General features: G+C 41.5%; 1 protein-coding gene and 1 long non-coding RNA gene across 8 annotated transcripts in view; both read right to left on the bottom strand.

The window, feature by feature from the left end:
* Nucleotides 1-27,403, bottom strand: part of LOC309638875 — a 93,475-nt gene that overhangs the window by 10,137 nt on the left and 55,935 nt on the right. The window lies entirely within an intron of this gene.
* KDM1B (lysine demethylase 1B) overlaps nt 772-27,403 on the bottom strand; it is a 54,818-nt gene continuing 28,186 nt past the window's right edge. For 6 of the 7 annotated variants that reach the window (XM_082415162.1, XM_082415164.1, XM_082415163.1 and 3 more), the window contains 11 exons: nt 27,221-27,295; nt 24,478-24,615; nt 23,416-23,587; nt 20,507-20,634; nt 19,356-19,487; nt 18,883-18,957; nt 9,350-9,466; nt 8,499-8,624; nt 7,470-7,592; nt 5,541-5,693; nt 772-997 (listed from right to left, as the gene is read on the bottom strand). In XM_082415162.1, the coding sequence (XP_082271288.1) occupies nt 914-997; nt 5,541-5,693; nt 7,470-7,592; nt 8,499-8,624; nt 9,350-9,466; nt 18,883-18,957; nt 19,356-19,487; nt 20,507-20,634; nt 23,416-23,587; nt 24,478-24,615; nt 27,221-27,295 (1,323 nt within the window). In that variant the 3' untranslated portion in view covers nt 772-913. The remainder of the gene's footprint in view (nt 998-5,540; nt 5,694-7,469; nt 7,593-8,498; nt 8,625-9,349; nt 9,467-18,882; nt 18,958-19,355; nt 19,488-20,506; nt 20,635-23,415; nt 23,588-24,477; nt 24,616-27,220; nt 27,296-27,403) is intronic. The other variant, XM_082415165.1, reaches the window with a different exon arrangement.

Genomic DNA, 27,403 nt, shown 5'->3' with positions numbered 1-27,403 from the left:
AATATTCCTAGAGACGTACTCAGTTATTTTAAAAAGAGGCAGTGGGGAGAGGCTTTTAATTATTCTGACAAGATCCTTCTGCTAGTGGTTGCCAAAATTGAGGCTATTTAAAGTGTGCCATCCACCCAAACATGACTCTAAGAAAAATAGCCGTATTCTACGTCTAAAGTATGAAGACCACACTATCTCTTCCCAATTCTCAGTGATACATGTACTGTTGAAGGAATTGAAAATTTTGCTCTTTTGCCAATGAGTGCACAAATCTAAAATATTTTATTATAAAAGATACCTGAATTTAAATTTCTTTTGAACACCCAATGGGAAGAAATATGTACAATATAAAATAGAAGTTTCATTTACCTTTGACTGAAGAGTTTGTGCTGTATTCAAAAAGGAAAGATTTCTATCTAAATTTTAAGTAAAAGCTCAATATTGGAGCTATATAAAAATCTTAAGGCTCATTGGCAAAGATACTGATAAATTGTCATAGAGAAAAAGTACATGGCTTTTTTTTTTTTTTTAATGATTCCTGCTTGATTGACTTGGTTTCTCAATGTGTGAAAATTGGTCAGCCAAAAAAATGTCAGATTTAAAGGGAATCTCCAACCATGGAAGGATCGTATCCAAGGTCTTAATTTAAGGTTATATTCTGCCTTATTCTGAGATCCGGAAGATTTAGCGCTAGTCAGACCTGTGGAAAATGCCATTATATATAAGTGCTTACAGAAGGATTCTTGGGGCTAGTGCTTTCAGAGTGGTAAAATGGGTTTACATTACCATGCCACCTTAGAACATTTCAGTTTTGCTACCCAGAGAGGATTTTTTGTTTGTTTGATTTTATCAAAGTGAGGTTTAACATGTTTTTCAGACTCTCCCATTTGGGAGAAGAAAGCTGGGTCCAGATAAATTCTGTTTAAAATGCCGCAATCTTGCTTGCTTCTCGAACACCACTCAAATATGCCCCTGTAACAGTTTGTGGAAAATGCCTGTTTGTTGCCTGTAAAAAAAAAATAATTGTATAATTTGAGATCATGTATAAAGAATTTAGATGAAAATCAAAAGGTAAATACAAACTTACACTTTCTCTGATCCTCCTAAAATAAAGATTGTTGTCGCTCCTGTGTGCTCACATGAACACTACTCACCCATCCATAGCACCATGTTTCACCAAATTCATTCTACAATATAGTCAGTGCTCCCGTGAAGTACTGTGTGACATTCATTAAGATATTTTCTATGTATGCCAGGTGCTGGAGTTAAGGATAATAAGACACAGTCCCCTCCCATCAGACAATCTTAGTTGTTAAAATCAGTGATAAGTAAAACAAGCACAAAAAGTGAATCACAGTTCATCCATGGCTGGAGTTTTGCTAGATGGGTATAACAGAAAGTTGGGTTACTCCAAGGATAGATCAGTTCAACAGGAAGGGAAAAGACAAAAGGTGAGGACTGGCAACAGGAGAACCTCACTTTCAAGGAGGTTATAGTGGGAACAGAATAAGCAAACCAGGAGGACGGGAAACTTGAATTCATGACCGTTAGGTATTAAAGACAAGGTCTGGGATGTGGTTATGGGGAAAAGTAGCTGAAATGCGAGTTGAGTAGGTCATAGAAAAGGAAGGATAGGGCTTCCCTTGTGGCGCAGTGGTTAAGAATCTGACTGCCAATGCAGGGGACATGGTTTCGAGCCCTGGTCTGGGAAGATCCCACATGCCGCGGAGCAACTAGGCCCGTGAGCCACAATTACTGAGCCTGCGCGTCTGGAGCCTGTGTTCTGCAACAAGAGAGGCTGCGATAATGAGAGGCCCGCGCACTGTGATGAAGAGTGGTCCCCACTTGCCGCAACTAGAGAAAGCCCTCGCACAGAAACGAAGACCCAACACAGCCATAAATAAATAAATAAATAAATTTATGAAAAAAAAAAAATCTGCCTGCCAATGCAGGGGATACGGGTTCGAGCCCTGGTCTGGGAAGATCCCACATGCCACGGAGCAACTAAGCCCGTGCGCCACAACTACTGAGCCCACGTGCCACAACTATTGAAGCCTGCACGCCTAGAGCCCGAGCTCCGCAACAAGAGAAGCCACCACAAGGAGAAGCCCGCGCACCGCAACGAAGAGTAGCCCCCACTTGACGCAACTAAAGAAAGCCCGTGCGCAGCAACGAAGACCCAATGCAGCCAAAAATAAATAAATAAATAAATAAATAAATAAATAAATAAATAAAAAGAAAAGGGAGGATAAGAAACAGATGAAGTTCCACGTGAACTAATTTAGGTTCCATGTCACCTAAACTGATGAATGGAATGGAAAACATCCAGGTGCCAAAGACTTTAATAAATGGGGGAATGACCAGGAGGTCAGTAGGAATACAATTACAGGGGGAGAGAGTCACACAGTGACAGAAACTTCAAAGAAATGGCTTTTATAAGAAGATGAGGGAACAACTGTATCAAAGCAGCAAAGGAAAGTCAAAAACTTCCAAACCCTGCTCATGACCCTTTGGCACATTAGTCTAATAGGACCATCCATCTCTTGGAAGCAGTTCACAGCTGTTGCCTGGAATGCAACCATTATGCTCTGTTCCTACAAAGTTGGCTCTTCACAGGCCAAGGAGGAATCAAAGACAGCTGTTTTTAAAATTACATTCTTTTGTAAAAATTCAAAAACCCTGAAGCGAAAAAATTAACAACACTATTTTAGATGAACCAGGAAGGCCTGTATAATCCCAAACTATAATATACAAAGTATGAAGGCAGATCAAAGAGTGCTGAGAATTCACTTTATTCTGCTAAACTGGGTGGATGTGTGTGGGGGTATGGGAAATAGCAAAGGGAAACCAATTCACCCTGAAAAATCCTTTATAAATCTCAGCCATTGGTGCCATCATGGAGGCAGAGGCTTGGCAAGGGTGAAAAACTGAGGATTGGTTTAAAAGACTATGAAGAGTGGGACTTCCCTGGTGGTGCAGTGGTTAAGAATCCGCCTGCCAATGCAGGGAACACAGGTGCAATCCCTGGTCCGAGAAGATCCCACATGCTGCGGAGCAACTAAGAAACACAACTACTGAGCCTACAACTACTAAGCCACAACTACTGAGCCTGTGCTCTCGAGCCCGTGCTCCACAGCAAGAGAAGCCACCGCAATGAGAAGCCCACGCACTGCAACGAAGAGTAGCCCCCCGCTCGCCACAGCTAGAGAAAGCCTATGCGCAGCAACGAAGATGCAACGTGGCCAAAAATATTAAAAAATAAAAAGACTTTGAAGAGCAATTTGGTCCCTCATCAGGTTCCCCACTCCCCCTACTGCAACCCCCAGGAGTTCTGAAGTACAGGGCAGGGGTGAGGTGACAAACAAAATGCAATTAAGTATAACTAAGAGTGAGGCTTCGAGTTCCCAGAATGCCAGGAGGTGAGCCTCTATCATGCAAACGAGAAACTAAGAGAAAAGAGCTATAGATAAATCCCGATGTTTGGGCCCCCAACCTCCAGTTGACAAGCTTGCTGGAACTTTCAGTTGGCTTTTTAAAAAGTGCCTCACTCAAATCTGAACAGTCAAGGACTGGACATTCGGACATATGGGAGGCAAAGGCTAAAGTAAACAAAATAGGAACTCGGGAGCCATGTAAGGAACAAGTTACGAAGTAAGAAGAAAATGCTACCAAAAAGGAATAATCTTAGAACAAGAAAGTGCTCATAAAGTAAAGGAGCCAAAGTTTAAAAAATCGACTCAAGGGTTAGAATATAAAAAACAGCAAAGAGTAACAGCAAAGAAGATTAGATAATCAATTCAACAGTTCCAATATATGAAATAGAAGATCTAGAAATAAGAGAAAAATTGTAGGAACAAAATGAGCAGAGTAAAAAAAATCTAGACGATGAAGGACATGAGCTCCAAGATTATAAGGAATGCAAAAAAAAGGCACAGAAAGGATTAGGGATTAGAACAGCAAAACATTTCTCAACAGAAGTAAATCAAGAAAGAAGAAAGGCTGACTTCACACCTATTAGGATGGCCATTATAAAAAAATAGAAAATAGTGTTGATGAGGATGTGGAGAAACTGGAACCCTTGTGTGCTGTTGGTGGGAAGGTAAAGTGGTGCAGCTGCTGTGGAAAAGAGTGTGGTGGTTCCTCAAAAAACTAAAAACAGAATTAAAATATGATCCAGCAATTCCACTTCTGGGTACACACCCAAAATAACTGAAAGCAGGTTCTCGAAGAAATATTTGTACACCCAGGTTCATAGCAGCATTATTCACAATAGCCAAAAAAGACAGAAGCAACTCAGGTGTCCATGACAGATGAACAGATAAACTAAATGTGATAGGTGCATATAATGGAATATTATTTAGTCTTAAAAAAGAAGGAAATTCTGACACATGCCACAACATGGATGAAACTTGAGGGCATTCTGCTAAGCGAAATCAGCCAGTCACAAAAGGACAAGTACTCTATGATTCCACTTATATGATGAGGTACCTAGAACAAATTCAGAGAGAGAGACACTAAGTTGAATGGTGTTTGCTGGGAGCTGGGGGAGGGGGAGTTGTACACAGTTGCGGTTCTGCAGTATAAAAATGTCCCGGAGATGGATGGTAGCAATGGTTGTGCAACAGTGTGGATGTATTTAACGCCACTTAACTGGACACTTGAAGATAGTTAAGGTGGTAAATTTTGTTATGTGTTGTTTGCCACAATTTTAAAAATAAATATTGAAAGAAAGAAAAAAGAGAGGGATCTAGGAAATAAGAACCCCAGCCCTGGAAAGTGGTAAGGAGGAGTCCTGGGAGGATAGCTCTGCAGGAGTCCCCGGGATCAACCAGTGCAGCCTGGAGCAGAGGGAAGATGCCAGGAAAGGGGGGTTTGAGAAACAGAACCTACGGGCAGACCAGAGGGATTCAACTGTGAATTAGAGATGACTCAAGAAGGGGGGAGGCTTTGGAATTTCCTGGCGGTCCAGTGGTTAAGACTCTGTGCTTCCACTGCAGGGGGCACGGGTTCCATCCCTGGTCTGGGAACTAAGAGTCGTGCGTACAACGCGGCCAAAAAAAAAAAAAAAGAGTGGGGAGGCTTAAGGAGTGGTATAAAAAGAATGAAGCTAGTGAAAAAAGAGGCCATTATGAGCGAAGAGAAAACAGCTGTGTAAGAAAGGAATCGGTGAACGCCTTCCTTCCTGGCTCAGCAGCAAGCAGCCAGACCATACAAGCACTGACACCAATTTAGTTAAAAGTGTGAAATAACCAGGGTGGGCTAAACCTTTAACCTGATAGGAAGTCGAGAGATAATGTCTAACTTCTTAAATCAGAAGACAACAACATAAAAATCTTAAAGCATGAAGTAAATTCCAGAAGAAACAGGAGAAAGGGTTAAAAATGGCTGCTCGGGGAGCTTGAGGAGGATGCCGTCAGGGTACCTGCTGCTTGTTGCCGTAAGACTTCTGACAGTATTTGATGTTGCTTTTAAGCTCTGGACATAGATCACTTTAATTAAAAGCAAGTGATCAAAATGAAAGCCATCGGGGTCGGCGTTCCCGCACATACCTCGCCAGCAAAAAAGATGGTTCCTTGTATTTCCTCAGCAAGGATGTCGTAGGCCTCACCACTGCCCCCTGTCTTCACGAAGCTGTATGCCATCTGGATCCAGGGGTCTGTGCTCCACCGGGTGACAAAATACTTCGTGGGATCTGGGACTTCCTGTGTCAAGTAGAAGGAATTGGAAAACGGGATCAAGAAGGGACTTAGACTTGATGCAACCCAACGTATACAATTACAGTTCTTCCTCCATCTAGAAAGTGAGTTAATCCCTGTAGCATTCTGAGCCAGCAGTTCTCAGCATGACCCTCCAGCCCCCTTGCTGCTGTGCCCAGGCGCCCTCTCTGCGCATTTTCCTCTATCGCTGCCCCATCTCTCTGACCTTCCCCAGCACACACACATCTCCTCACTTTAACACTTTATCCTTCCGCCAGAGATGCTTTCTCCCACCTACCAGGGGCCGTCACCAACGGCTAAGAGTGCAGGCATTCCCCTTCCCATCGCCTGAAACGCGCTGGACCAGGGGAGGAAAGGGACGGGCAGGGTCTTAGGGCCTCTAACTGGAATTCTCAACAGGTTTCTCCACAAAGCAGCTACACAGGTTAGGTTTCACTCTACGTTTCAAATAATTTTCTAGGCTGACCTCTGCCAAGTGCCACTGTGAAATAGATTTCTACGGAACCTGTGTTAAGTTCCAAATAACTGCTTTGAAAACAAATTTTTGAACAAAAGCCCCAAGCTAATGAGAACTACTGTGAGATAGAATCACATCATGTAAAATAAGCGATACCCCGAGGGCCCCCCTCTCTTGAATGTATGTAACATTTGAGGCATTTTCATTTCTTTGTACTTCTGCTACTTTATTTGAAAAAGTTACATGTCACGCCATTTATACATCTCCAGAGATTGTGAGATTTAGTAAATTGGCAAATAGAAAGTACCTTGAGCTTCTTGGAGAAAAGGGAGAGAAGAGACTCGCTGTGGGGTACAGAAAATTCTGGACAATGTCCCTTTGATTGGAAAACTGTTGTCAAAGCTTGCTAGGGTTTGGGTAAATACAGAATCTGTGGAAAATGCTGAGCCTTTTACCTCCTTAGGAAAGAATGGGGGTGTGCACGATGTGAGACAAAAGGAAGGAAGACAACCATGTAAAAGGAGGAATGGGGTACTATTATGGGCTGCACTGTGTCCCCCCAAAGTTCAGATGATGAAACCCTAACCCCCAGTACCTCAGAACGTGACTGTATTTGAGATGGGGCCTTTGATGAGGTAATTAAGTCAAAATGGGATCATTAGGGTGGACCTTAATCCAGTGTGACAGGTGTCGTTCTCAGAAGAGAGGATTAGAACACAGACAAGAGACAGAGCCGCGCCCATGTGAGGACACGGGGGAAGGCAGCCATCTGTGAGCCAAGGAGAGAGGCCTCAGGAGAAACCAACCCCTTGACCTGGCGACACCTTGATCTTGGACTTCTAGCCTCCAGAATTGTGAGAAAATAAATTTCTGTTGCTTGAACTACCCAGTTTGTGGCATTTTGTTATGGCGGCCTGAGCAAACTAATCCAGGTACCTAAGTGGAAAGTTGGATACTGAAAGAAATAAGAAGAATGTGGTCCACTGCCTCAAGCCCCTTCATTTCTGGTATTGATGGATTAGCTTTGGGTTCAAACCACTCCGAAGAGTGAAGTTAGCAGCTAGCGTGTCTTTCTCTTTTTTTTTTTTTTAACATCTTTATTGGAGTATAATTGCTTTACAATGTTGCATTAGTTTCTGCTGTATAACAAAGTGAATCAGCATACGTATATCCCCATGTCCCCTCCCTCTTGCGTCTCCCTCCCACCCCCCCATCCCACCCCTCTAGGTGGTCACAAAGCACCGAGCTGATCTCCCTGTGCTATGTGGCTAGTCTTTCTCTTTTCAAAGAGGAGAATTGCTGACCTGCTCCTTGAAGAGCTCGCGCAGGGTGGCCATGCACTGTTGCAGCACCTGCTTGTCCTCCAGGCTCCTGACGGCCGCCACCGCCTCCCCCGCGATCACCGACATCAACACGCTGTGCTGCTTCTGGACACGTGACGGGAAAAGCACTTTACACTTTGGACTTCGGGCACCAAAGTCTCTAGACGCACAGTTCCAAACAGAGAAGGACCTCATTCTCACATCAAATGTCATCATTTCCTACTGTCCTGTAGCCTCCTTTCCATCACCCAGGCCACACATACTCATTATTCATTTACTCATTTTATTGTTCCCTGCTGGAAAAACTCCGGAAGTCATGTAAATAATCAAATTCCGGGTTCTCTTGGCTTTTCCCTTCTAAGAACTTATTTTAGAAGAAGTAGAATGACATTGAGAAAGGAAGTCTGCCGATCAAATAATGGGAAAAAACCTTCTCAAACAGTAAGGACATTTTGCCCTTGGCTCCCACGTGGAACCTTTGAAGATAGTGTCTTGGAACAAAGAGGCAGGAGGAAAAACAACTGTGATTCTTTGGCAGGACATCACCACAACCGTCACTTGCAAGCCCCAGGTATGTCCTCTCCTCGTCTTCCTTCCCCCACCAATCACATCTACCGACTCCCAGACCCGCCCTCACCTGCGCCAGTCATATCCCACCCCTCACCAGGGCTCCCTGGCAGACTCTTGGGGAGTACATTTCAAGTACCACTCGTTACTGTGCTGACACTAATTCTCCCTAAAAGGAATCCTTCCATCAGCCTGAAATAACACATTTCCACAGCAACAAATTCATTTCCCAGGGAGCAATATTAGTACTTTAAGAAAATACGGCAGATATTGGGGCTCCTTTCCTACAGGAAAATGTCCCATCCAAGTGTCCCCCCAGAATATAAAGACATCTGGAGTGTCCACAATGTCCACTAGTTCCTGGGCTTGACACACAAGTAGTTACCAAACCAAATTCTAAACTGTAATAAGGGAATTCAAACCACATTCCACCAATGATTTTACCTGGGGATCCATGTCATAGAACACGGCAAAAAGCCCTCGCTTGCTGGCACTAGGAGGAACGTGACCAAAAAAGTCAGCCCCTTGAACTTTACTGTCCCAAAATCTATAGGGAAATTGCAAGGCAATCTGGAAAGCGAGCAAGAGAAAGGTGGTTAACAGCTTCTTGAAATCAAAAGTACAGCAATCTCTAAGAAGCCACCTATAGCTCTTAAATACTTCAATTAAAAAAAAAAAAGATGTTCAAAAAACTCAAACATTTCTAAATACTCCCTTTCCATTCTCCTACCTCCTTTGTTCTCTTTGTGACCATCTGGCTTTTTATGCCATTCAGTCCTGTACTCCCACAGATAATGGTGGGAACCACTGACAACCTCTAGGCTAATCAGAAGATGCAGAGCATCCCTGAGACCTGGTCTTGAACCTTACGTCCATGAGATAAATTCTTACTAATCATAGGTCTGCTGGTATCTACTGTAGCGCTGAGAGATTCTGCTAAAGGATCTTTTCAAGGCAAAGGAAGTATAAATCACTCTCGTCACTGGGGCTAATTAGTGCAGGGTAGACATGGAAAGCAGAAAAAAAAAAAAAGAACTGCTTATTTATATACCCAGTTCAAATTCTGAATAACAAGAGTCATTCTCCTAAAATCAAAACTCACAGACCTTAGCCAGCTCTCCTCTTTTTGTTTTGTTAATATCCCTTTATATTCTTCATGAACAATTACTCAAAGGACATCTTCAAATTTGATTTGGATTAAAAAATTACCTGCTACTTCCCAATATCAGAAGTTAAGGAACCCCTGTCATCTGATACTCATCTCTCTAGTTCTGAGGCTTAAGTAATTTAGTTACCTTTTCAATGATACCTGCACCTAAGCTGTTGATAGCCTTCATCTTCTTGTCTGACAATGGTGGATTAAACTGAAGGGAACCTTTCTGCAGTAAGGCCAGGGGCACAGTGACTAACACCTGTGGGAAATAATGAACAGTTAACATACAAACAGCAACTGAATCTGATACTCAGTGGGTTCATTTCCAGGAAAAAATGCCTAAAGAACTGCCCCCCCCTTTTTATTGCCAGTCATGAGATTATCAACATCCTATGTTATTACACTGGTAAGAAGAATAACTGCCATGTACAGTTGTGCAGGCTGTTCACTGCACAAGAGTGGACTGGCTGAGCAGAAGCAACATTCACATGGAGGAATCTGCATTAAGGTTTTTTTTGTTTTTTTTTAAAGATTTATTTATTGATTTATTGATTGACTGATTGCTGTGTTGGGTCTTCGTTTCTGTGCTAGGGCTTTCTCTAGTTGCGGCAATCGGGGGTCACTCTTTATCGCGGTGCACAGGCCTCTCACTATCGTGGCCTCTCTTGTTGCGGAGCACAGGCTCCAGACGCGCAGGCTCAGTAGTTGTGGCTCACGGGCCTAGTTGCTCCGCGGCATGTGGGATCTTCCCAGACCAGGGCTCGAACCCGTGTCCCCTGCATTGGCAGGCAGATTCGCAACCACTGCGCCACCAGGGAAGCCCTGCATTAAGGTTTTGATGCATTAATAACCCTGGGTAAGAAGAGTCAGCAGATCTCAATCCTGAAAAGCAATGCTGTAAGAAGAAATAGTCCTAAATACAGAGTCAGGAGAACTAGATTTTGTGTATCATTCCTGACACTTTCTAATGTGTGGCCAAGGTAATACCTGCCCTACTAACCTTAAAGGATTGGGGAAATGCTTAAAACTAAAACTCTTACAATATACATCAGTATGCTTCATAAATGGTAAAGCACATCACAAACATTAGGGCTTATTATAAGCATGTAAAGCCACATACCTATTTTTTAAAAGGAAGAAGCAATTTATGGCAGGTTTTCAACTAGTTTACAGAATCATTTAGAGCCTCCAAGAACAACTCACAAAACCAGACCATCAAAGAGAGCTGCTGTCTCTCCATACAATCAAGAAATTTCTGGTGAAGTAACTGCTGAACAATCATCGACAGGAAGACACTAGAACTCACCAAAAAAGATACCCCATACCCAAAGACAGAGAAGCCGCAGTGAGATGGTAGGAGGGGTGCAATCACAAAAAAATCAAAGCCCATAACTGCTGGGTGGGTGACTCACAGACTGGAGAACACTTATACCACAGAAGTCCACCCACTGGAGTGCAGGTTCTAAGCCCCATGTCAGGCTTCCCAACCTGGGGGTCCAGCAATGGGAGGAGGAATTTCTAGAGAATCAGACTTTGAGGGGTAGCAGCATTTGACTGCAGGACTTCAACAGGACTGCGGGAAACAGAGACTCCACTCTTGGAGGGCACACACAAAGTAGTGTGTGCATCGGGACCCAGGGGAAGGAGCAGTGACCCCATAGGAGAGACTGAGCCAGACCTACCTGCTAGTGTTGGAGGGTCTCCTGCAGAGGCGGGGGGTGGCTGTGTCTCACTGTGAGGACAAGGACACTGGCAGCAGAAGTTATGGGAAGTGCTCCTTGGTGTGGGCCCTCCCAGAGTCTGCCATTAGCCCCACCAAAGAGCCCAGGTGGGCTCCAGTGTTGGGTTGCCTCAGGCCAAACAACCAACAGGGAGGGAACCCAGCCCCACCCATCAGCAGACAAGCAGATTAAAGTTTTACTGAGCTCTGCTCACCAGAGCAACACCCAGCTCTTCCCACCCCCAGTCCCTCCCATCAGGAAGCTTGCACAAGCCTCTTAGATAGCCTCATCCACCAGAGGGCAGACAGCAGAAGCAAGAAGAACTATAATCCTGCAGCCTGTGGAACAAAAACCACATTCACAGACAGATAGACAAGATGAAAAGGCAGAGGGCTATGTACCAGATGAAGGAACAAGATAAAACGCCAGAAAAACAACTAAATGAAGTGGAGATAGGCAACCTTCCAGAAAAAGAATTCAGAATAATGATAGTGAAGATGATCCAGGACCTCGGAAAAAGAATGGAGGCAAAGATCGAGAAGATGCAAGAAATGTTTAACAAAGATCTAGAAGAATTAAAGAACAAACAAACAGAGATGAACAACACAATAACTGAAGTGAAAACTACACTAGAAGGAATCAATAGCAGAATAACTGAGGCAGAAGAATGGATAAGTGACCTGGAAGACAGAATGGTGGAATAAACAGCCGTGGAATAGAATAAAGAAAAAAGAATGAAAAGAAATGAAGACAGCCTAAGAGGCCTCTGGGACAACATTAAATGCAACAACATGCACATTATAGGGGTCCCAGAAGGAGAAGAGAGAGAGAAAGGACCCGAGAAAATATTTGAACAGATTATAGTCAAAAATTTCCCTAACATGGGAAAGGAAATAGCCACCCAAGTCCAGGAGGCACAGAGAGTCCCAGGCAGGATAAACCCAAGGAGAAACACGCCAAGACACATAGTAATCAAACTGACAAAAATTAAAGACACAGAAAAATTATTGAAAGCGACAAGGTAAAAATGACAAATGACATACAAGGGAACTCCCATAAGGTTAACAGCTGATTTCTCAGCAGAAACTCCACAAGCCAGAAGAGAGTGGCATGATATATTTAAAGTGATGAAACGGAAGAAGCTACAACCAAGATTACTCTACCTGGCAAGGATCTCATTCAGATTTGACAGAGAAATCAAAAGCTTTACAGACAAGCAAAAGCTAAGAGAAGTCAGCACCACCAAACCAGCTCTACAACAAATGCTAAAGGAACTTCTCTAAGTGGGAAACACAAGAGAAGAAAAGGACCTACAAAAACAAACCTGAAACAATTAAGAAAATGGTAATAGGAACATACATACCGATAATTACCTTAAATGTGAATGGATTAAATGCTCCAACCAAAAGACACAGGTTTGCTGAATGGATACAAAAACAAGACCCATCTGTATGCTGTCTACAAGAGACCCACTTCAGACCTAGGGACACATACAGACTGAAAGTGAGGGGATGGAAAAAGAATTCCACGCAAATGGAAATCAAAAGAAAGCTGGAGTAGCAATTCTCATATCAGACAAAATAGACTTTAAGATAAAGACTGTTACAAGAGACAAAGAAGGACACTACATAATGATCAAGGGATCAATCCAAGAGGAAGATATAACAACTGTAAATATTTATGCACCCACCATAGGAGCACCTCAATACATAAGGCAACTGCTAACAGCTATAAAAGAGGAAATTGACAGTAACACAATAATAGTGGGGGACTTTAACACCTCACTTACACCAATGGACAGATCATCCAGACAGAAAATTAATAAGGAAACACAAGCTTTAAATGACACAACAGACCAGATAGATTTAATTGATATTTATAGGACATTCCACCCCAAAACAGCAGATTACACTTTCTTCTCAAGTGCACACAGAACATTCTCCAGGATACATCATATCCTGGGTCACAAATCAAGCCTCGGTAAATTTAAGAAAATTGAAATCATATCAAGCAACTTTTCCAACCAAAACGCTATGAGATTAGAAGTCAATTTCAGGGAGAAAAATGTAAAAAACACAAACACATGGAGGTTAAACAATACGTTACTAAATAACCAAGAGATCACTGAAGAAATCAAAGAGGAAATCAAAAAATACCTAGAGACAAATGACAACGAAAACACGATGATCCAAAATCTATGGGATGCAGCAAAAGCAGTTCTAAGAGGGAAGTTTATAGCAATACAATCTTACCTCAAGAAACAAGAAACATCTCAAATAAACAACCTAACCTTACACCTAAAGGAACTAGAGAAAGAAGAACAAACAAAACCCAAAGTTAGTAGAAGGAAAGAAATCATAAAGATCAGATCAAAAATAAATGAAATAGGGGGCTTCCCTGGTGGTGCAGTGGTTGAGAATCTGCCTGCTAATGCAGGGGACACAGGTTCGAGCCCTGCTCTGGGAAGATCCCACATGCCGTGGAGCAACTAGGCCCGTGAGCCACAACTACTGAGCCTGCGCGTCTGGAGCCTGTGCTCCGCAACAAGAGAGGCCACGATAGTGAGAGGCCCGCACACCGCGATGAAGAGTGGCCCCCGCTTGCCGCAACTGGAGAAAGCCCTAGCACAGAAACGAAGACCCAACATAGCAATCAATCAATCAATCAATCAATAAATCGTTTAAAAAAATAAATAAATAAATGAAATAGAAACAAAGAAAACAATAGCAAAGATCAATAAAACTAAAAGCTGGTTCTTTGAGAAGATAAACAAAATTGATAAACCTTTAGCCAGACTCATCAAGAAAAAGAGGGAGAGGACTCAAATCAATAAAATTAGAAATGAAAAAGGAGACGTTACAACGGACACCACAGAAATACAAAGCATCATAAGAGACTACTACAAGCAACTCTATGCCAATAAAATGGACAACCCGGAAGAAATGGACAAATTCTTAGGAAGGTATAACCTTCCAAGACTGAACCAGGAAGAAATAGAAAATATGAACAGATCAATCACAAGCACTGAAACTGAAACTGTGATTAAAAATATTCAAACAAACAAAAGTCCAGGACCAGATGGCTTCAAAGGTGAATTCTATCAAACATTCTGAGAAGAGCTAACATCCATCCTTCTCAAACTCTTTCCAAAAAATTGCAGAGGAAGGAACACTCCCAAACTCATTCTATGAGGCCACCATCACCCTGATACCAAAACCAGACAAAGATACTACCAAAAAAGAAAATTACAGACCAATTATCACTGATGAATATAGATTGAAAAATCCTCAACAAAATACTAGCAAACAGAATCCAACAACACATTAAAAGGATCATACACCATGATCAAGTGGGATTTATCCCAAGGATGCAAGGATTCTTCAGTATACGCAAATCAATCAATATGATACACGATATTAACAAACTGAAGAATAAAAACCATATGATCATCTCCATAGATGCAGAAAAAGCTTTTGACAAAATTCAACACCTATTTATGATAAAAACTCTCCAGAAAGTGGGCACAGAGGGAACCTACCTCAACATAATAAAGGCCATATACGACAAACCCACAGCAAACATCATTTTCAATGGTGAAAAACTGAAAGCATTTCCTCTAAGATCAGGAACAAGACAAGGATGTCCACTCTCACCACTACTATTCAACATAGTTTTGGAAGTCCTAGCCACGGCAATCAGAGAAGAACAAGAAGTAAAAGGAATACAAATTGGACAAGAAGAAGTAAAACTGTCACTGTTTGCAGATGACATAATACTATACATAGATAATCCTAAAGATGCTACCAGAAAACTACCAGAGCTAATCAATGAATTTGGTAAAGTTGCAGGATACATAATTAATGCACAGAAATCTCTTGCATTCTTATACACTAACAATGAAAGATCAGAAAGAGAAATTAAGGATAGAATCCCATTCACCATTGCAACAAAAAGAATAAAATACCTAGGAGTAAACCTACCTAAGGAGGTAAAAGACCTGTATGCAGAAAACTATAAGACACTGATGAAAGAAATCAAAGATGACACAAACAGATGGAGAGATATACCATGTTCTTGGATTGGAAGAATCAATATTGTGAAAATGACTATACTACCCAAAACGGTCTACAGATTCAATGCGATCCCTATCAAATTACCAATGGCATTTATTACAGAGCTAGAACAAAAAATCTCAAAATTTGTAGGAGACACAAAAGACCCCAAATAGCCAAAGCAGTCTTGAGGGGAAAAAAACACAGCTGGAGGAATCAGACTCCCTGACTTCAGACTATAGTACAAAGCTACAGTAATCAAGACAATATGGTACTGGCACAAAAACAGAAATATAGAATGGAATGGAACAGGATAGAAAGCCCAGAGATAAACCCACACACCTATGGTCAACTAATCTATGACAAAGGAGGCAAGGATATACAGTGGAGAAAAGACAGTCTCTTCAATAAGTGGTGCTGGGAAAACTGGACACCTACATGTAAAAGAATGAAATTAGAACACTCCCTAACACCATACATAAAAATAAACTCAAAATGGACTAAAGACCTAAATGTAAGACCGGACACTATAAAACACTCAGAGGAAAACATAGGAAGAACACTCTTTGACATAAATCACAGCAAGATCTTTTTTGATCCACCTCCTAGAGTAATGGAAATAAAAACAAAAATCAACAAATGGGACCTAATGAAACTTAAAAGCTTTTGCACAGCAAAGGAAACTATAAACAAGAAGAAAAGACAACCCTCAAAATGGGAGAAAGTATTTGCAAATGAATTAACGGACAAAGGATTAATCTCCAAAATATATAAACAGCTCACGCAGCTCAATATTAAAAAAACAGACAATCCAATCAGAAAATGGGCAGAAGACCTAAACAGACATTTCTCCAAAGAACACATACAGATGGCCAAGAAGCACATGAAAAGCTGCTCAACATCACTCATTATTAGAGAAATGCAAATCAAAACTACAATGAGGTATCACCTCACACCAGTTAGTATGGGCATCATCAGAAAATCTACAAACAACAAATGCTGGAGAGGGTGTGGAGAAAAGGGAACCCTCTTGCACCGTTGGTGGGAATATAAATTGATACAGCCACTATGGAGAACAGTATGGAGGTTCCTTAAAAAACTAAAAGTAGAATTACCATACAACCCAGCAATCCCACTACTGGGCATATACCCTGAGAAAACCATAATTCAAAAAGAGTCATGTACCACAATGTTCATTGCAGCACTATTTACAATAGCCAGGTCATGGAAGCAACCTAAATGCCCATTGACAGATGAATGGATAAAGAAGATGTGGCACATATATACAATGGAATATTACTCAGCTATAAAAAGGAACAAAATTGGATCATTTGTAGAGACGTGGATGGACCTAGAGACTGTCCTACAGAGTGAAGTAAGTCAGAAAGAGAAAAACAAGTATCATATATTAACGCATATATGTGGAATCTAGAAAAATGGTACAGATGAACCGGTTTGCAGGGCAGAAATAGAGACACAGATGTAGAGAACAAATGTATGGCCACCAAGGGGGGAAAGCGGCAGGGGGTGGGGGTGGTGGTGGGATAAATTGGGAGATTGGGATTGACATGTATACACTGATGTGTATAAAATAGATAACTAATATGAAAAAAAAAAAAAGAAAAAGAAATTTCTGGCTCCAGAACCATGTTACCACTGTCAAAATCAGGAGCCATTACTACAGCTACCAGCTCCAGAAACATGCCACTTATCGAACAAGTTGCACCAGCAAAAGGGATACCTCATGCCCTGGCTCTTGACTCCCAGGTAGTAAATGAGTGGATCCTGGGACTTCTAATGTTCTGGCTGTGGAAGAACCCAACACCTAGACCATTTTGCTTGGCAGCAAAGGCAGCAGAAGTGAAGCAAAAGCCATACCACACCCCCCAAATCTCATGCGAGTACCTCTGACAGGCTGGACCCAATTCATATTTAGACCCTCAGCTGCAAGGGAGCCTGGGAAATGTGTGTGTGTATGTGTGTACTTTCCATCATCTGTAGTACAGGTAACACAGTTGGATGAGAAAGGAGCTGAACACCGAGGACCATATCGACTGCTACCCTCATCAAAGATGTCTATTGAAACCCCAACTCCAGGATCACAGGAAGTTCAGAGCTCTTCCTGTGATTTTGTCACTATTTTCTGCCACATGAAAATTTTATAAAAGATAAAACATGTTCTCGCTCCTCAATGTGGTTATAGATAATAGCTACCATGCAACAAAAGAAAAAGAAAAAAAGGAACAATTACCCTCTTGGGTATATAAGACTGTAAGTAAATAAGATCTAGATGTTTTCTTAATGACAAAAAAAAAAAAGCTTTCAGAAACACACAAACTCAGGAAAACAAATAGGCAAAAGATATAAACATATAAGGAACTAACGCTAGGTCTCAGTGGAAGCAGCCCAGACTGAATTACAGTTTGTTAAGTGTTTATCGGTGTATGCTGTTGGGTTGGAGATCTTTCACTTATAAGCTGGGGAAACTTTCAATTGAAACTTTGTGATCTGTGCTGACTACTAAAAATAAACATATTTGCTTTCCTCATTTCAGAGCAGGCTTTGAATCACAGCCTGAAACTATGTTCTAATTATTCTAAAGAGCCAGAATACAAAGAAAGAAAGCAAATATGCCTGGTCAGGGTCAGGCAGAGGGTGACCCAGCAGGGTAAGCACACCTAGCATGTTGTCCTGGATGCGAAGAGGCAAAGTCACAAAATACCAGAGGTTGAGCCATCAGCCGACTTCCAATTTTATAAGGTGATATTAAAAAAATTTTTTTACCACCAGGAAGAATATTAGATATTAGCCTGATTCTCACCTGGGGATTCACAGATAAGAACACTGTTGCCCAGTGGTTCTTAACTCTGGTCGTATGTTGGAATCACTTGGGAAGCTTTAAAAACACGACCAGACCAATTCAGCAAGAATCTCTGCAGGGCGGGGCTTGGCACCTTTCTTTTTAAGCACCTCCCAGGTGATTCTAAGGTGCAGCCAGGATTGAGAACTACTGCTAGTCCAAAGTCTATATGACCAATACTCACTATCCAGCTAGTAAATGGCAGGAATAATATGAGGAACCATCCCCCCTGGACTCATACACTCTACCCCGTCTTTCCCATTTGACATGCAATCCTTCATTTCTGTATGAATATCAAGGACTGCGAAATATTTTTTTAGCTAGCTGAAAAGCGTAAAACACAGCTAGTTTAGGAACTAATGATGGTTCATCAACTACACTTTTTGGTAATCACTTCAGACATAACTAAATTTAAATAACTCTATGGGCTTTATTAATCCCCCTCCACCCCCAACACTTTATTTTCCAACACTACAGAAATCTCAGTGTGATTTCATATATTACATTACAGCACCTTTCACTGTCCGCCTACTAAAGCTGTTTACAAAAAATTCAAATGATATAAAAGTACTTCTGCCACTTTCAAGATAAAAATGCAGAGTGTTCTTGACCTGATTTAAAAAAAGTTTCCATGGTACAAAAACAAAAAACACCACCAACTTGGAAACCACTGAATTACACAAAGTAAAAGAGGTTTTTAAAATGCAGGACTTCTCAGAGCCTTTAATGTGCTCTTATTTAACCCTAAACTTAGACTGTAGTATATAATACTTTACAAACTAATTTGGTCAAAGTTTTCTTCTCTTGTCAACTCTCAGAACTAATGTACCACAGAACCCACTCTGAGAAACACTATTCAGAATTCCATCTGCCATGAATCGATATAGGTTTGAATAATTAAATCTGATTTGCATATCCACACACAACAAGTAGAGATACAGAGCTCTCCAGAGATCGAACAAAGGCAAACTGCTTGGTGGAAAAGACTGGTCTCCCTTACTCCCAGGCCCCTGGCAGCACCTAGTGGAATCACAGCGCTTACCTTTTGTGCTGTACACTCTGTCCCCTCTGTAGTGGTAACTTGCACTTCATCTCCAGAATAATCAATACTCTGTACCTGCTCAAGAAAAACAGTTACGACAAACATAATGAGGGATGGAACCACATGATCCAGGATCCTTTCCAATTCTCTTATTATGGGAGTTTTCATTCCCAAGGCCATAGGGAATCATTTCCTGGCATTCAGAGAACTAAACAGCAGTTATTTCTACTTCAGGGAACTCTCACTCAGCCCCTTGATTATTAATGAAAATGCATCTCAGCCACTATTGTTTCCAAACAGCAGCAGCTACCTAATCCACAAGGATAATGTGACTGATCATGGCATCAAAAGTATTTGCAGACACTGGCTGAACATCAAAGCAGGCACCTGTCTCCTGTGTAATCCACATGCCCCAAACTTCACATTCTCCAAACACCACCGAACCAGAGCCCCCCACCGCTGTGGATACTCACTGGAGATCTCAGCCGAATGTCCAGTCCCTCTGCCAGTTTTTCCAAGATGACAGAGTATCCGGGAGTGAGGAGGGTGTGGTCACCGGCAAACTGGGCAAAGAATTCATTGTGGTCCCAGGAGCGAGCAGACACCTGGGAAACATCAGGAGAGGTTGGGAAACAAGAGGTGGTGTACACCCTGGAGCCTGCGCCTGAGGGACAAAAACAGGAGCCCCAGGGTGGGAAAGGCCACCTCAGGCCAGAGGGCAAAACAGAAAGGTGGCGGGGGTGGGGGGGGGCAGCGAATAGATAAACCCAGGTGGATACCGCTGCCAGGGAAAGGAGATCTCTCAATAAAGCACAGGGAAGCTTACTTTAGAACAAAAGGTAGACATGATTTGGGCACGGGTACCACTCCCTGATAAAAATGAAAGGTGTATTATACATCAACAACCCTGGATAAGGAGAATTCCATGAGAGGAGAATTGCACTCAATCAACTCCATATATAAATATGCCACCTAGATGTCTTCAACACGGAAATCCCATAGGCGCTGAAATGCAGCATGATTTTGGAAAAGTGTGATTCCAATTGCAAAGAATCACCAAATGGAAACATGAACTGTTGTCCCTGCCCGCCCCACCAAACAGGGTTATTAAGTGAGGGGCCATCCACAGAACCGCTGTGCAGTGCATAGCATATCCAAGTATCAAGATCACAGTCGGTGCCATGAATTAGGCAAGTTTAAATTTATTTTAGCAAGATGAACAGATCCTAATTGTGAAGATGCTCTATTCTGGTTTCTTAGGAGCAGTGTTTTCAGCCCACAGTTGCACAGAAATGGCTCGAGGGCCCCCAAGGAGGGCAAGGGGGAAGGCAAGGAGGGCGGTGGACACTGGCTCTTGCCCCCTCCCTGACTCAGCCCAGCAGCCCTCCTGTATTCAGGTTTACGGACTGGGTGTCTTCACAGGCATTATTTGAAGAAAGGTTTCTCTTGCTTTAAAAAAAATTTTTTTTCAAAACCACTGTGGGGTTCATTTACTCTCAAGTCCTGGTTTTTGATCGTTTAAGCAGCAGACCCATTGTTCCCCGTTTATCCAGACCATCCCAGGCTAAATATTTCAATATATAAAACACACACATACACAGAAACAAGGGTCTTCAAAGCCCACCTGATGGAGGTTGTTGCCACAGGCATATTCCAGGTTACTGAGATGGAACTGAAGGACCTGCTCTTCCAGCTCACTGAATTGGATTCCAGACTCCTTAATAAAAGCTTTGTAGATCTCCTCTATCTTTTCTGCAATGGGAATGGAGCAAAGCAGAAAAAAAACCTTTAACATTATTCTCGAATTCCTTATCTTTTGCGTTCCACCTCCTTCAACCTGCAAGGCCCCAAACTTCTGAAGACCTTTCCCAGGTAAACTCAGGGGGAAAGAGTATCTGTCTTGATAAGGTTGGTTTCTCTCAGGAAGTAAAGGCTTATCTTAATGGGGAACAAAACTATGCAGGTTCTATGTCTTCAACCATGTTTCATTTATGCTTAGTTGAGAAACTATTTCTTCTTTTGCTCAAGATAAAGGAAAAGTAACCCTTGCACATACAAAGACAGAGAGAGGATTCCCATTCCCTTTCTGGTCCTACTGCCATCACCTTAAAGTCAAGTTCTTATAACAGCTTACTTCAACTAAGAGACCTATCATAGATTGACTACTGGCTATCTTCTCTCCCAAACATTCCAAATATTCCATCATGGACTTTCACCATGCCAACCCTCTGGCTCAACACCTTTAATTAATGGTTCTCCATTGCCTATGTAATAAATTCCAAAACCCACAGCCAGACAGTGTTAGCACATTTTTAGCCTTTCCAAAGACAGCAAACACCACCTGCCCACTCACAGGCTCTGCTGCACTGCTGCTCAATCTTTTCCTGGTAAATGCCAACCCTGCAAAGTCTGCTACTACCACGCCCCTCCCTGGAATGCCCTCCCCACCCCGGTCCCATCCATCCTTTACAGACCAGCATCACCTGGTCACTACCAGCCTCAGGAATCGCTCCTTGGTTATCAACCCCCAGCATTTATCTATCCCATTCACCTGGAACTTTCAACTACATATACACCGCCCCGTGACATCGTTCCAATGATTGTCTTAGATTCTTTTTTTGGGGGGGCGGGGGAAGGCTTGTGCCTGACAAATTATAAGAATCTTAGCACAGGTTACTTTATAACCTTCCCAGTGATGACAACCACCCAACAGATACACTGCAGTCTCAAAGCTTCTATAAAGTATTGTGCACATGCTTGACTAGAAACAGAACTGAGTATCAGTTAACTTTTTTTTTTGTGACAACTCAAGGTTCTCATTAAAATGTTCCATTCTTATGCTAGACTGTAGTATGGGGATGTCTGTGGCACCTCTGTGCTAGGCTTTTGCCCCTAGACCACTGGGCTTTTTTCCACTTTTAATACCTTTTTGTAGCAATCCCACTCCTGCCTCCTGCTATGTAGTTTTTATTTTCCTTTAGGTTTTATAGAGGTGTGGGAAGAACCAAGACTGCTAGAACAGTATAAACAGACTGAGAGAAGCCTTAGTGTGATTTCTACGTAAATAACGTTTAAAAGCTTTAGTATATTTGCTTTGTGAAATTCACTCTAGCTTCTTAGTATTTATATTTTTGTCTTTTCAGCTAAATGCTAATAAGGTGAGAGCTCAGACAGCTGAGATACCGCTAGGCAGGCTCTAACTGTAACCTCATGTAGAGATGTGCACACTATTATTAAAGCTTTTCCAAAAATATACTAATAAGATGAAACAACTACTTACACAGTAAGTGTTGCTGATCTTCCCTTAATAACTTGTTTTAAGTAAAGCCAAGACAAAGCAATATTATTAACTTTTGTATTTGGTGGCCCTGAAAGAATCGTAAAGAAAACCCCCACCCAGCGACTACCACACATGTGCAAAAACACTAATCAGATTCTGAGAACATCCTGCCACTCCGCCTAGTCGCCGTCTTCATTTCCAGAAAATCCAACAACTCACCACTTGGTCTGGACACCACATTTGGTTAAATGTTCCCTGTCAACCCCAGTAAGTTTCTAAAAATGTTCTGTTATGGTTTGTCAGTCAACACTTACTAAGGGTGATTAGAATGTGGGTTGGTCTCAGAGGCGAAGAATTGAGGCCTCCGGGGTGGCAGGGGAGGGGGGTTAGCAGCGTGGGGCAGTGGGGCAGGCGGGGAGAGAGGATAAAAAGAGGAGACAGACAGTCCCTGCTATTGAGAAATGTACCCCAAACCGAGACAGAGCGTATGCCAGGACGGAGACTTGAGACCCCTCGCATAGAAACACATAGCTGAAGCAAATTAATACCCTGCCAACTGAATTCAAATGCTCATACTGTAAGAAACTCCGACATGCTTCCAAGAATTACAAGTGAATACATTCAGGTCATGAAATTGTAGGTTAAATAAATACCAACTTAAGAAGCAATATAGTAAGATCTCAGCGGGCGCCCGCAGGGAAATGAGCTGTTACAGCCAAGTTTTCTAAAGGGTTGTGGTGAATATTGTCCATTTAGTACCAAAGCCTAAAAACTTTGAATTAAAATTCTTAAATCATAATACAGAGTCTTGCATTCTTAAACAAAATATACTGGAAAAAAATCTTAACCTACTGTCCTAAAAAGAAAAAGAAAAGAAATCCTTTCACACAGGAACTCTTATCTAGAAGAGTCATTATGTGGTGGCTTGTTATTCACATAGAGCTTACCACAGGTTTCCTTAAAAGTAAGCTCTTCTGGGAAATTGAAAATTAAACATTTAAATAATTTTTTTTAACATTGGCTATTGTGTAAAGACTTGTGTGTGTGTGTGTGCACGCGCACACACACACGCATCTAAAGGTCCATGAGGCAGCTCTGCGACCCTCTGTGGAACGGTCAGGTCAAAAGGAACGCTCCTAAGGACTCTTCTTCCTGCATCCATCCAGGCTTGCGGATGAATGATGCTACCGCTAATCAAGCTTAGGTTAGAATGAGACTCAGATGGAACAATCAGAACACCATTCTCCCCATACCTCCTAAAGGGACATCTTGGAGCTGAGTCTTATCCTTCCTCCACTCAGAGACCACATCCAAGAGAGCATTAAAATGAAAATCCATGCGCTTGTCAATAGTGGGGTCAGTTATTCTTCCACCTTCCTGAATTAAGTCACATCTTTCTCCAAATTTATGCATGCTGATGCCAAGCTTCAAAATAATAAGAATAAGAAGGTGAAAAGTTTTCCCTGGAAAAAACAGGTACAGGTTCTAAGCTGAAATCAGACAGAGCTCTCATGGAGAAAAGGGTCTAGGACCTCTCAAAAACAAATGCTGATCGGGGAATGGCAGCAAAGTAAGGCAGTGAAAAACCAGCATGGAATCTGAGAATGTAAGGGTGCCAGCAACAGCTTCTATGCCACGCCCTCCACAGCTTTCCAGCCAATATTTATCAATGTTTCAGACGCTATAGCTGTGCACTGCCTCTCCCTGCTCTGACATCCTATTTCCTCTAGGGAATCTCATGTGAAAGAGCACACAAACACACAAACACTCACAGAAGTTGAAATTGAATTGACTGTCAATAAATAGTTCAGAAAAATCCTTGGGTCTACCATAGGTCTTCAAAGACACTAGGTAGGTTTGCCTGATGAAAGATTTGATTCTCAGATAAACAATGAATACTTTTTTTTTTTTAGTATAAGTATGTCCCAAATATTGCATGCAAAATATCCCGTGTAATATTTGGGACATACTTATACTAAAAAAATTATTGTTGTTTATCTGAAAGTCAAATTTAAGTGGGCATTCTGTAATTTTGTTTGCTTAACCTGGCAACCCTAACCAAGTGGCCTGCAAATAATGCACAAATACAATTAAAGACCTTGGGGCGGGGGGGAATATTTTAAGTCCTCTAGTTCCACCTTCGCAGAAAGGAAGAACTATACTTGTTCTTGTTTACTTTTCAGAGGGCATGAGGGGGCAAGAAATCATTTTGGGGTTGTTACATATTATTTAGAAGCATATTAATACTGCACACAAGCAAACTGAGACAATTTTTTCTTTTCTTTATCTACAGTACAAATCTTAAAGAAACCCACTTGTTCGCACATGAGTGCTACTGGGTTGTTAATACAGCCGTTGACAATCTGGGCTCCTCGTCCCACTGTGACGCCTGTGAAAGACTTATCATCCCACACTCGGCCTCCAATTCTGTCTTTGGCCTCCAGGACAGTCACCTAAAAAGACAATCAGGGAAGCTGAATAGGATGCAGTATAAATGTACAGTGACACTGTTAAATGAGTTTCATATCTCATTAATGTATTATTATATTATTAGAGAAACAACTTTAAAAAGAGGGCAGTGTGCATATGATCCAGCAATCCCACTCCTGGGCATATATCCAGACAAAACTATAATTCAAAAAGATACATGCACCCCTATATTCATAGCAGCACTATTCACAATAGCTTAGACATGAAAACAACCTAAATGTCCAACGACGAATGGATAAAGAAGATGTGGTACATATATACAATGGAATACTACTTAGCCATAAAAAAGAATGAAATAATGCCATTTGCAGCAACATGGATGGACCTAGAGATGATCATACTGAGCGAAGTAAGTCAGAAAGAGAAAGACAACTACCATATGATATCACTTATATGTGGAATCTAAAATATGCCACAAGTGAACTTATTACAAAACAGAAACAGACTCACAGACACAAAGAACAGACTTGTGGTTGCTAAGGGGGAGGGATGAATTGGGAGTTTGGGATTAGCAGATGCAAACTATTATATATAGAATGGATAAACAACAAGGTCCTACTGTATAGCACAGGAAACTATATTCAATATCCTGTGATAAACCATAATGGAAAAGAATGTATACATACCTATATGTATAACTGAATCACTTTGCTGTACAGCAGAAATTAACAAACTGTAAATCAACTCTACTTCAATAAAATAAATTAAAAAAAAAAAGAGGGCAGTGTGAATAGGAGCCAAAGTAGATGTTAAAAACAAACAACCCAGGCTCTAGCAAGGAGTAAATGAATGGCCTGCTGGAGAAGCCCCTCAAACTGTTTCCTCTCAAATCCCAAAATGATAAGACTGGATGAACTAGCATGTGAAATGCATATTGAAAGCTTTTGTTAAATAGTATTCCATACATTAAAAGGCACTCTTAAAGACTAAGTTAAAGAGGTGGTTTTGTCCTATGAAATATCTATGTCTGTAGCAAAATTCCTTTAGCATTGTAAACAGGCCTTAACTTCCCTATGACTATTATTAAAAAAAATCATATGTCATTATATCTAAGTATGGCCTCACAGGCTTGGCTAAAGCAGGTTGGTCCCACACCCAGACCGTTTTATCTCCTCCAAATTTCTGATGCTGGTGGTGGTGGAAGCTGCTCTCAGGTGGACAGTCCTGTGGCTCAAAGAGCTTCACTGCCCCTGGTTGTAGTAACTGAAAATGTGAATCCTCTTCAGGGCAAAACCAGTCCTTTCATTTCTGGATCCCTAAAAGCACTCCTTCAAATTGCTCCAGGAGGCTCCCCGAGCTAACCATCTCTTAGGAGGAGTGCACTTCCTCACCACGAGGGAGAGGGGTGGCCTCCCCAGGGTCTCCTTAGAGAAAGGGGAGAATAATGTAAGACGTAAGTCTTACATTCCACCAAAAGGAGAACCTCTTAGGCAGAGCCATTGAAAACTTTCTCATTGCCGAAACTCCTCCAGCAGAGGAAAACGTTGTGAAAAAGAAGTTGTTTCTTTCGGCCAGAGAGAGTACAGCGAAAGACTAATTCAATTCTACCAAATTGATTTTCACGTTTGGTTTAACGGAAGACCAAAGTCCTTGCAAAACAAGTTTTTAAAAAAGGAGAAATGAATCAGACATAGGAAGTCCCAGAAATTTGGAAGATTTGAATGAATCTAACGGAAATTAGATACTGAATTGCACAATTTTTCTTTTTTTGTAATCGTCTCTATTTTGGCTAATTTTAATTAGATACTGAATTGCACAATTTTTGTTTTTTTGTAATTGTCTCTATTTTGGCTAATTTTGAACAACTAGAATAAGGCAACATACTAGATAAAATGAAATAATATCCTTCTCCTTGGGGAAGAAGGCTACCTCAGAAATATACAGTACTTTAAAAGTCACATAATTCTGTCTTAACCCTGGATTAACTCTTTCAATCCTGCTTCCAAAAGCAAAGATTTTTGTTTTCCAGAGTAAGGTTCAAAGTGTGATTTGCATAAGAAAATGTAACTGGATATTTCATTAACTTTTATGCAGGAAATGGTGAATTTCCAAGCTGCTATTTGTTGTCTCAAACTATTGCAGAAACAAGGGCTTCTTCTTCGCTGCTGTGTCAATAATGACATGTCAAGAATTTCTGCTTTTTTTATTTTACTTTTTATTTTATTTTAATTTATTTTTTGGCCACACCACGTGGCATGCAGGATCTTCGTTCCCTGACCGGGGATCGAACCCATGCCCCCTGCAGCGGGGGCGCGGAGTCTTAACCCCTGGACCGCCAGGGAAGTCCCAAGAATTTCTGCTTTAATATCATCTTAGAGTCTCTTGCGTCTTGCCCATCATAGTCTAAAATCCTCTCCAAAGCTGCTGGAGTTTCTATTTCCTCTACCTTTCTTTAATTAAACCAATTTCAAATTTTGTATCTTTTCTAGGATCTATTGTAAAGATATAAAGATATAATGTATTTAGCATGCTTTGCTAAAATCAGAAACTAGTTTCCAAGTCTTAGAACATTTGGACCAAAGGAGCAGTTAACCATCCGTTTCCGCCTCCATGTCCCCCAAATCTTACCTTAATTCCAAAGTTATGCAGTTGCCTAGCAGCTGCTAATCCTGCTGGACCAGCCCCAATAATGATGACTGATTTCTTTACCAAAAAAAAAAAGAGAAAGAAAAGAAAAAGAAACAAAAATCCAATTAGAGCAATGAAAACAATATAACAGAAGGTACTAACTGCCAAGCAACTGTTCGGTCA

Source organism: Balaenoptera physalus (assembly GCF_965194825.1).
Source record: "Balaenoptera physalus genome assembly, chromosome: 11".
NCBI lineage: Eukaryota > Metazoa > Chordata > Mammalia > Artiodactyla > Balaenopteridae > Balaenoptera > Balaenoptera physalus.
Note: the sequence above shows the minus strand (reverse complement) of the source record. Positions and strands in the feature narration are given on the sequence as shown.